An 11166-nucleotide genomic window follows, 5' to 3' on the forward strand; every position below is an offset into this window, starting at 1 on the left:
GGTTAGGATTATTATAAAAGTTAAATCCTTGGTTAAGATTTTTAGAGATCAGAGGTCGTGGAGAAGAAGGAGTAGAAGAGGAAGAAGAAGAAAATGATTTTTTTACCTGTTTTTTTTTTACTATTTTTTATCCACCTGTATCATGGATTGGGTGTTTTCCTCGATCCATGTGGTCTACTCAAGAAGTTTGCAATAAGGTTTTTATCTCCGTTGATGAACTCTACCTGAAAATGATAAGAACAAAGAAAATTGTACCACCTAATTCACCTAAGATTATCAGAAAGCTTTCTATTTTGGAAAAAGTTTTTGACTGTTTGGTTATCTATTCGGATAACAAAGACTCTTGGGCTAAATAGATGTGGAATCACTGTACACCATTTTTTATGGCTAGTAATTCTTTTTCAAAAATAATATAATTTATTTCGTTCGATTTGAACTTATCGAAATTATAGTCACAAATCAATTCATCTTTTTGATGTAAATTTTTAGCTTTTAAGACACATCTCCAATGTTCATCACTGGCATCTGTCTCTAAAATAAGTAGGTCACCTTGTTTAGATAAATAGACCTTAGGTATAGTGGTTAGATCTGATTTTATTTGTTTAATAATATCAGAATCATTAGGTGTCCAGACAAAATCATTATCTTTACGCAATTTACGTAAAAGATAGCTTTTCTTTTTGAAAAGATTTTTGAAAAATTATCTGCCATAATTAAGTATACCTAACAACTGCTGTAGCTGTTTGACATTATCCAGTTCTTCTGGAAAGTCTCTGATCTTGAAGATAATGTGATCCTGCAGGGTTAGTCCATTTGCAGAAAGATTAAGACCAAGAAATTTTATTTCAATTTTTTCAAGTTCAACCTTTTTGGGATTTAAAATAATACCGTGTAAAATAAATTCTTGAGCAATAATATTCAGGTGTTTCCTGTGCTCATCCAAAGTATTAGAAAATATTAAAATATCATCAATATATACACATCAAAATTATTTATGTTTGCTGAAAATATTGTCCATCCAACGTTGAAAGATTTGAGGTGCGTTGCATAGACCGAAAGGCATAACAATCCATTGGTAATTGCCTACTGGTGCACTAAAAGCAATAAGGGGTTTAGAGGTTTCATTTAGCATGATTTGCCAAAAACCTGACTTACAATCAAATTTAAAAAAATATTTAGCAGTTTTTGCTAAATTAATTAAAACGTCTTTACGAGGGATAAAATAGCCATCAAAAACAAGATTTTGGTTTAATTTCTTGTAATTAATAACCATACGGGGTTTACCTCATTTAATCTCAGAATGATTTTTTACCATGAATGCTGGACTAGAATAAGGGCTGGTAGTTGATTCTCTCAGACCTTTGTCAAGCAATTCTGAAATTTGAACTTCAAATTCATCTATATCCTGTTTCGTATAGATCGTGGGTTTTACTCGAACAATCTCTTTTGGAGAATGAAAAGTAAGTTTACAGTATCTGGGACTGCGTTCCCAAAGCTTCAATGGGTTTTCACTGAAGTTTTTCTGCAAAATTCTATAAAGCCAATGTTTTTCATTAATAACTTTAAGTTCAGAAATATGTGTTATTTCTGGGTGAAAACCATTATCGCAAACATGTTTATGCTTGGATAATAAAGGAACATCTATCGATTTTTTATCAATAGTAAAAACAAGATAATCAAAATAAACAAAAAACGGTAAATACCTATGTATAAAATTATGTCCTAACAGAATGTCTCCATGCATATTAGGAAAGCATAATATTTTAGGTATAATGAATTTTTTATCATTTAAGGCAACATGTATATTCTTTGCCTTTAGGCTAACAATGGTTTCTTTACCATCGATACCTACTATTATTATAGGATGCTTCATGGGTTACCATTTTGTTGATGGCAAAGCATTAGGTCGACAGCTAGAGATTGTTGCTCCCGTGTCAATCAAAATATTTAAACTATAGGGTTTATAGTTTTGAAAATAAAAATAACCTTCAATATAAGTATAATATCTTACCTTGTTGGCAAATGATATTATTTCTTGAGGGTAAGTGTTAGAAATAAAAAAATTATTTATAGAATGAAACATTTTAATATCTTCAGTTCTAGTTTTTCTAGAAGAAGAAGTGTGTGAATTAATCACAGAATTAACAGAATGATAATGGGTTTGATTATCAACTGTACCTTGCTGAGATGAATTATTTCTTGCAAAAAAAAAATTTGAGCAATATCAGTATTACCTGATTGGCACATACTATTCGCTCGTCTGAGGGTTTCTGTACTGTTTGTACTATGAAATCTTAAAAAAAAACTTCGATAAAGAGTACAAAAAGATTGGTTACTAGTTATACTCTCAATATCATCATCTGGTTGATGTTCAAAAACATTTAGGGGTGGTAAAACCAGGTTTGGATTAAAACTGGTTGATTCATTTGGATTGTTAAAGTAAAGATTTTTTTTAATGAGAAAAATTCTAAACTTGGTACTTTCTGTTTTTCAGAAGTATTTGAAAGATCTTTGAGACACCATCCTTTTGGGATTGATAAGTTTACGAGATTAACTAACTTAGGTTTAATTTCTGAATCAAAAGTATTTGGTTTAAAATTTTCAATAATATTAGAATCTATCGGTTTGATAGAGGTATTAGTAGTATTGATAAATTCATAAACCGTTGACCAGTTGATTGAAAGATCATGTGATGTAGATTCGAATGTAAAATTGGTTATTTTGATTCGAAGGCATAAACATTTTTCAATGTTTTCATCAAAAATAGAAATAAAATAGTTTGGTTTAACTTTAAATAAAACTACTCCCATTGCTAAATTGGATTGGATTCCACCAATTATAGCGTCGGCAGGGTTTAAAAACCTATTATCCATTAAAACAACTATTATGGGAATATCCTTTGTGGATGAAAATAGTGGTTTAATGGTGATCAAAATCATTCCTATATGGATGTATTTGACCTTTGGATATTTAGAAAGAAAATTGCTTATTTTTTTTTTAGTAAAAAGAGGAATTTCTATCGATCCTTGTTTAGAATTGTTAGCAACTGTGTCACCAGATAGTTTTTCTATATGACGTTTAGACCAAGGTTGAAACTTTTTAAACCAACTTGTCTTGTAAATCTTATCTGGTTTGATGAGTTGTAATTCTTTTATTTTTTTCATCTGAAATAAAATGAATTTTTCTCATAATATTTTTTAGTTTAATCATATTATCTTCATTGGTAGTTGTTATACCTGTAGAAGAGGTTACTGAAACATTATCTTGGTTAGATTCAGTATTCAGCATAAAAATAAAATCCGATTCATCTTCAGAAGAACTATAATCAGTTTTTGGAAAAATTTCATAATAAATTTCTTCGTCAAATAATTCATCAGCAAAACAAATTTGAAGAAAACTTTCATCAAGTTTTTTTATCATTTTTTCCCACTTTTTCCTTTGTTAGGACAAGTATTTGCATAATGACTTTCTTGATCACAAAAAAAATATTTACAGTTGTTTTTAGAAGATTTTTTCTTCTTTTTAACAACAAACTTACCTTTTTTAGGTTTGAAATTTGTGGGTTTCCACTTTTTCCAAAAATGTTTTTATTTTTTCTTAAAACGAGATTTCTTTGAAAAAGATTGTTTATTACAACCAAATTCAAATTCATTTTCCAAAATCTTTGTACATTGTTTATACGAAAGTTTGAATTTTACCTGCTTTGTAGCTTTTTGCTTGAGGCAGTATTCTGTTACCTGATTCTGAATGTAGTGTATTCTACATCCAAGAGTATCATAAAATTCTCTGTACAGTGCCCGTTACAATATACAGTAGAATTTTTATCTATAGTACCGCTACAGTGACTTGCTATAGTATCTTCCGTAGTAGGTCTCTGTCTTTTTCTGCTACAGTGACTACTACAGTAACGTCTTATCTTCTGCTATAGTGTTTTTTGTCTGCTAGTCATTGGCGTCGAATAGAGTTTTGTCCTTTTGTGTCGGTTGTCTGTTCTGGCTTATCTTAGATTGAAATATGCACAGTCTATCCTTCCATAGCATTGTTTAAGTTATGAAATTCTTCATCCAATGCATTTAGTGACTGGAGAGATTGAGGAGATTCGGAATGTGATTTGCTCCACATTTATCATCCTTTTTGATACTAGTATAGTAGATCACAAACACAATAAAATAAATAATAAGCCATATATTTATACAGTAGAAAGAGCACACTTTACTGAAAAACACAAAACCCTTCTTCTACAGAGACCAAATCAAAAGAAATCAAACGTTTTTTAAATTAACTCAACATTTTGTAGTATTAAAAAATTTATGTACGATAAAATTTAAAAATCCATAAACATGATGAAATATTTTTTCATTATCTTATATATACTAAAATATTAATCAATAAATTTTGTGAATCTTACTTCTTGTCTGCTCGCCGACCAAAACGTTGAACAGTGGCAGCTTTTACGCATGTCTCTCTCTTTGCACAAAAAACCAGATGATCAAATCAAACCCTTCATAAAATCAATCTTATGAACCCTAAAATCAAAGCAAACTTATATAATAAATAAACAAATAAACAAAGGGTTGATTCTACTTTGCTTTGATCACTAATCAATAAAAACAAAAGATAACTACAAAAAAGTTCACTTAATTTACATTGGGTTCACATCTCTTTTTGTTCTTTTATATATATACATATATATATGTATATATATATATATATAACACTAACTCCTGTCTTTTCAGTTCAGATTCAGAAGTGAAAAAAAAAAAAAAGGGAAAAAAATCAAAGAAACTTCCGGGTTTTGAGAGGATTTGGAAATGGAGGAAGGGTTTTCAAGTTTTTGTATCAAGGGAAGTCATGGTCGTGGCAATGGCAACAATGGAAGTAGTGGAACAAAGTGTGGGAGATGGAATCCTACGACTGAACAGGTTAAGGTTTTAACAGACTTGTTCAGGTCAGGACTTCGAACACCAAGCACTGATCAAATCCAGAAGATTTCAACTCAGCTTAGCTTTTATGGGAAGATCGAAAGCAAGAATGTTTTTTATTGGTTTCAGAATCATAAAGCTAGGGAAAGACAAAAGCGTCGAAAAGTCTCCTTTGATGAAAATGATCACTTCATTTCCAGAGACCACAACAACAACAATAACATCAACAACAAGATTTCTTCTTCAAAACGTAGGTTTCTGTCTTTTTGGGGTTTCTTTTTTTATTCTCAATTTTCATTAGTTTGATGAAAATTTGTCTTTTTGTTTGATTCTTACAGGTTTTTTTGAGGTTAAGGAATATCAGTCTGATCAAAGGGTTATTGAGACTTTACAGCTTTTCCCTTTAAATTCCTTTGAAGAAACTGATCAGCAGGAGAAGCTGAGATTCCATGGAAACGAATGTAGGGAAACATCAACATTTCCTTATACAATCAGTACCTCAGAACTGGATCATCCACCATTGGATCTTCGTTTAAGTTTCTTGTGAAAAATCAAACCACCAAAGCCCTTCTTCTTGTTATTGTTGTAGAATTTTAGGTTTAGCCATGATGAAAATAGGGTAGAAAATAACTTTTTTTAATATTGAAAAGCAATGCTTCGATGTTCCTCTTCTACATGCTCATAAAAAAATTTAGTTTTTTTCTCTGCATGTTTACTACGTTGGATTTGGTTTTCAATGAAATTAATTGCTTGGAATTTGGGATTTGCTTCCTCTCATGAAAAATGTCTTTCCTTGAAGTGCATAAAAATGTATGGTATAACAATAGATTCTGCCTTGGGTCTGCTTCCAGTCTTTGAATTTCATGTATACATATATACCAATGATCAAGAAAACCATGCTGCTTGGTTTTGTTTAGAGCATTAAGATTATATATATAAATACAAATATATATATATATATATATGTGTGTGTGTGTGTTTCCTTTGCCAAATATTATTAATTAATTCTCTTTTTAATATATTCTATGTTGTCTTTGACTTTGACACAAGAAATTCGAATTCTATTCTTTGAAAATGGTACATATACTAATACACCACCTACTGAATAAAATCCAATGCTTGGTATTTTCTAGCCTTCATATATTACACAAAACTTTTCTTAGCTGGCTACATCTTTTTGTTAATTAATCAGATGCATTAGTTTATGAAAAGATTATATAAACCAAAGTTCAATAAGTGTCTTAATATGAAAAAAAAAAAACTAAAATAAAGTCTAATAGTTAATTAAGTTTATGAAGTTTTTTTATGCCATTATTTTCAATAAAACACTTTAAACTAATAAAAGTTTCATGTCCTAAACATCTTTATAAATTTTGAAAGTCTAGGTAATTTTACATTATTTAATTTTATTTACTTAGAACTAAAATGGGTTAGGAATTATATTCAGTGATATATAAACCTTGCTTTATGTATATCCAATCCAATCCAATTAATCTCAGGCCGAATAAGCCCAATATCTGCCCACAAACCCATAGTAGGAGACAAAATTAACTTTATCTCGGGCTGCGAGGCCCATATTTTTCTAAGTCCACTTGAGTCCAAATGTTGTAGCCCAATTGGTAGATGCCCAATAAGATGGATCAGTTTACAGCAGGCTAACAATGCCCACAGTCCGTCCACAAGAGAGTGGTAAAAATTAATAATGTTTTGACTTAATTAGAGTTTAATACCGATTTAAGATTGGTAGGAACTTTGGTGCATGTCCAAAGAGAGACAATTTGCCATCTGAATGACAGTTCAATATATACCGACCATGAAGAATTCCATGATTTATTATTGTTTAGATTGCTACTTATTATAAAATTTTTATTATTTTATTATTATTATTTGATGATTGTTTAGGACATGATGAAGTAAGTATTGCAGTGAACCTTGGGATATGCATCTGCAATCTTCAGCAAGGCAGGACAGTTCAAGAACAACCACGACACGCAAGTGAAGAGAATTTGGTTACATTCAGGAATCTGCTGCCTGGAATTAATCCTTTAAGAAAATATCATAATAATGCTTTTTGTTGACGATGTTTTGGATGTTTTGGTGTGAGGTTGTTGAGGGTTGCGTGGTCTGAAACTTACGGCTAGAAAATATAATAAGGGGGTATCGAAGTTGTTTTTTTGGGTGTGCTTTGACGTTCAAATTAATAAAATAATTTTTTTTAAAAAATGATGATGAAGGTAAAAGTGTATGTAAGAAGCTTCAACGGAAGAAAAGTGTTTAAGGATGAAGGGTGTTCTCTCTTACATGCTTGAGCTTTTCTTTATCTTATATATGAAATTATAAACGATAGATTGAGACAATTGATAGTTAATTTAATGTATATATGAAGCTCAAAAAAATTTCACATAAATAATCTTAGACATGCATGAGCTTCATTTAGTGGTCTTAGACAATGAATCGAAGTATTTAATTCTGAAGTAATGCCTTTGAGATGTCAGTGGGATGTTGAGCTGAGTATTTTTTTGAACTCATTGCCTTGGTACAAATGACATGACGATCCATACATACTTTATCTGGGCAATCTTAAAATTTAAGTGTGTTGATAAAACTTTAATCACGTTGATGGTTGACGAAATAATCGGGCAATAACACTTCTTATCTCTTCATTGTACAATTAATTTTCATTTATAATGTGATCAAACGCAATATTTTTTTCATTATTATATTAGTTATTATATTAGATGTCACATCGACTTGAGTCATTTAGGTTTCAAAATGCTTATGGAACTCATTTGGTAAGACGCGTGGTTGATGAATTCATATCATCTTAATTAACTAATGTATTTGTGCAATGAAGGAGAAAATAAGGGGGCAATGTACCTTTTATCAAACAACACAATTGAGCCTTTTGTTCGTGGCACCTACTGCTTATCTGATACTGACACCTTTTCTCACTTGTTACAAGAAGACAAGAAGTGCACAAGTCAAATGTTTGACAACCAAAAACGTTTTTAATGATTAAGGGCTGTTGTAATTGTTTTTGTTCATTGAACTCGTCTTTTTGCATGATTCCCACTCGACGTTCTTTGAACTATTGCTGCTTTGATAGGCCGGCCACCAAACTCATCCCTACTCATCCCTGCAATATTCAACATATTATTTATTTAATTAAGTATTTTGGATTGATTTTTGTCTTTTTGTTTGTCGTTTTTCTTTTTTTTAAATCTTTTGTTGGTAAAAAAATTTATTTTCCACGCGGTTAAATTAAAAAAATTTGCCGTCCATAAAGGTTTCGACAAGTTTGATGACAAAATGTTTTGTATAAAATACATATGTCGGCAATTCTCAACGCAAATAAAACACTAGATAATGATAAAATTGTGTTTTAAATTAAAGTTCGTGAATACAAAATAATTTAAAATATTAAAAAAAAAAAAAAGGAAAGAAAGAAATGAGAACCACCAAAATTACAATGAAATTGAAATCATAAGCTTAATTATGTTAGTTTATGTAATTATCTTTAAAAAATATATCTAACATATTTGATATTTAAATTTTAATACTTACAATTTTTTTTTAATTTTCAGACTGCAGTTTCTTTATTAAAAAAAATTACATTTAGCAATCTATAATATTATATAGTGACACAACACGAATATGATATAAAAATATAATATGAAAGTGATACAACTTAAAATTTTAACAATAATTATACATAAATTTAATAAAACAAAAAATATATATTTAATCTTTTCATATCGGTACAAATTATGAAATACAATTTTTGTATAAAATAAGATATTAATATATAAATTTTAATATTTCATATGATATAAAAATATAAATAGTTATGTCTAAAAAAAATAATCATATTTTTCTTTGTTGAATTTATATATATATATATATATATATAGCTACAATTGAATTGATCAACGAACTAAGCCGACTTTTTAGAGAAGAAGATTCTGAAGAGGGAAGCCAAAGTGTGCCCAATTGTGAACAGACAAATTACAAATATATGGCTACAATTGAATTGATCAATGAACTAAGCCGACTTTTTAGAGAAGAAGATTCTGAAAATGGAACCAAATTTTGTCCAATTGTCAACAGACAAATTACAAAAGAAAGACAAGTTTGGAGTTAGGTTCCAATTAAGAATTCCAGTGCTAAATTACAAAAGTTAGGGTAAGTCAATCTAACCGTCCAGAGGTACATAGGTGAAGTACTGATAATCTTTTAGTCGCATTCGCCGCAATTAAACAAATCAAAGTGGAGTGAACGTGGTCGAATTCGGTCACTAAATCATCCGGATATTAATTGCCAGCCTTTGAGACATTGATGTGGTTAGGCTACCACATCACCAGCTTTGCTTTTGCTTCCAGAAGAGCCAAATAAGGTCGGTCGGGAGGGAGAGTCAAATTTGTTACACAAAAATATATAATAAATGCTAATTACTAATCACTTTTTAGGTCTAAATCGCTAAGCTAACGATAATCTTTAGCCAATAAGGTCTTTTTCTTAGAAATAATAAGTTCTTGATCATTTAATAGCAAATTAGAGAAAGTTCTGAAAATATGAAGTTTCAAGGTAAAGGCTTCATTTGGATGAAAGATGATATTAGTTTCGATAAAATTAAAAATAATAATAAAAGTTATTATAATTGTGATTGAAAACAATTACTCTTGTTATGATTTAAGAAAATTTTAATAAGAAATTTATGTTGAATAAATTTACCGAAATAGGCATTTGGATTCAACTAGCAGTGTGGTGAGTTTACTCACACCGCACTAAAGATATGATAAAATCTAAACCTAGGCAAAGTTTATTTTGTTGAAATAGTGACTTAAATATTATAATATTAACAAACAAGAAAATTTGCAAAAAGAGAATTCTAAAAGAAAAAAATTTTCATAAATAAATTTATATGCTTATAAATAATAAAATCTTTATAGAATTAAGTACGAAAAAAAATAAAAAAAAATTGTAAAATTTTATAGAATTGATATCCAATAAGATTGAAGAGATTGAAACATTCCTTATGAGTGTATATGTTTAAGTGAAAACGAGATCGTTTACATAAATATGGTAACTTACATATGTATGTATTTGTTTGAGTTAATAATAACTTTTAAGATTAGAGAAGAAGGAAAAAGTTTATATGTATTGATTGTAAGTATATGATTATATATTTGTAATTTTTTATAATTAGTGAAATTTTTTTATCATTCGTGAATATAATTAAATCAAATTAAACTACTATTTCTTATGTAATTGATTGATTATTTAATTATGTTTTCATTAGTTTGATTACTTAAGTTGATTAAGGTTCTTCTACCTAACAACTAAAATTAAAATTGTTGTGATCTTAATATCTAGTATTAAAACTATGTTTGAAATAGATGTGCAAGGGATCTTAACATAATTGTATAAAAATTTGATTTAATTTTATATTAAATTTATTCAAATATATGATAATTCTCATTTGTTTGTTTATTTGATGTACTTTGAATAGGAGAATGTATACATATTTGCCTATTCTCCTTTTATCAATCAATAGTCATGTAATCCAATAATATTTTCTACATATGATTAGGTGAATGAAACTCAATAAAATGGATCTTGAGTTGGAAAGTCAACTTAATTCATAGTAGATTAGCAATTAACTTTCGAAATTAATAAAGGTGTAAAGTGATCAAATTCAGTGGAGATAATCTCCTAATTAACAACTAACCAACATATGGAGCAATAAGTATCCCATTAGCTTAGTGTTTGAATTTAATGGTAAATGCATATATCCTTTACTCAAAGAATTGCATTCAAATCTCCGCTTAATTTCTCAAATAAAAAACTTACTTGGACTGACAACATAGTTTTCGATCGCTTAATTAAACATTCAATTGCATAAAACGTATATTTAAAGCTTTAGTATTATGAAAATTTATAATATATAATTTTTATTGAAATAGTATTCCAAGTTAAGTGATATTAATTTAATTTAAATAAATACATAAAAATCAAATTAGAAAATGAACATATATTTTTACCTTTTTTTCTTTATTTTAAAAACTAATATGTGTAATTATTTTTTTTCTCTTTTACATTTCAAAATAACTATATAATATTTTTCTATTATTTTATTTATCAAAGTTTTTATATATTTCACTCACATAGTGAGTGTGAGCGTGCATGGATAGGCTAATAATCATACAAAACAACTAAAAAAATGCCTCAAAAACAAAGAAAAAAG

General features: G+C 28.8%; 1 protein-coding gene across 1 annotated transcript; it reads left to right on the forward strand.

Moving 5' to 3' along the window:
• The first annotated feature begins 4811 nt into the window (after positions 1-4811).
• On the forward strand, positions 4812-5469 carry LOC111309749 (WUSCHEL-related homeobox 5). Its single transcript, XM_022908755.2, has 2 exons — positions 4812-5172; positions 5261-5469. The coding sequence occupies exons 1-2, from the start codon at positions 4812-4814 to the stop codon at positions 5467-5469; spliced, it is 570 nt and encodes a 189-aa protein (XP_022764490.2).
• The last annotated feature ends 5697 nt before the right edge of the window (positions 5470-11166 follow it).

Source organism: Durio zibethinus, chromosome 19, assembly GCF_047325235.1.
Source record: "Durio zibethinus cultivar Kanyao isolate XHJ-2024 chromosome 19, ASM4732523v1, whole genome shotgun sequence".
Classification (NCBI taxonomy): Eukaryota; Viridiplantae; Streptophyta; class Magnoliopsida; order Malvales; family Malvaceae; genus Durio; species Durio zibethinus.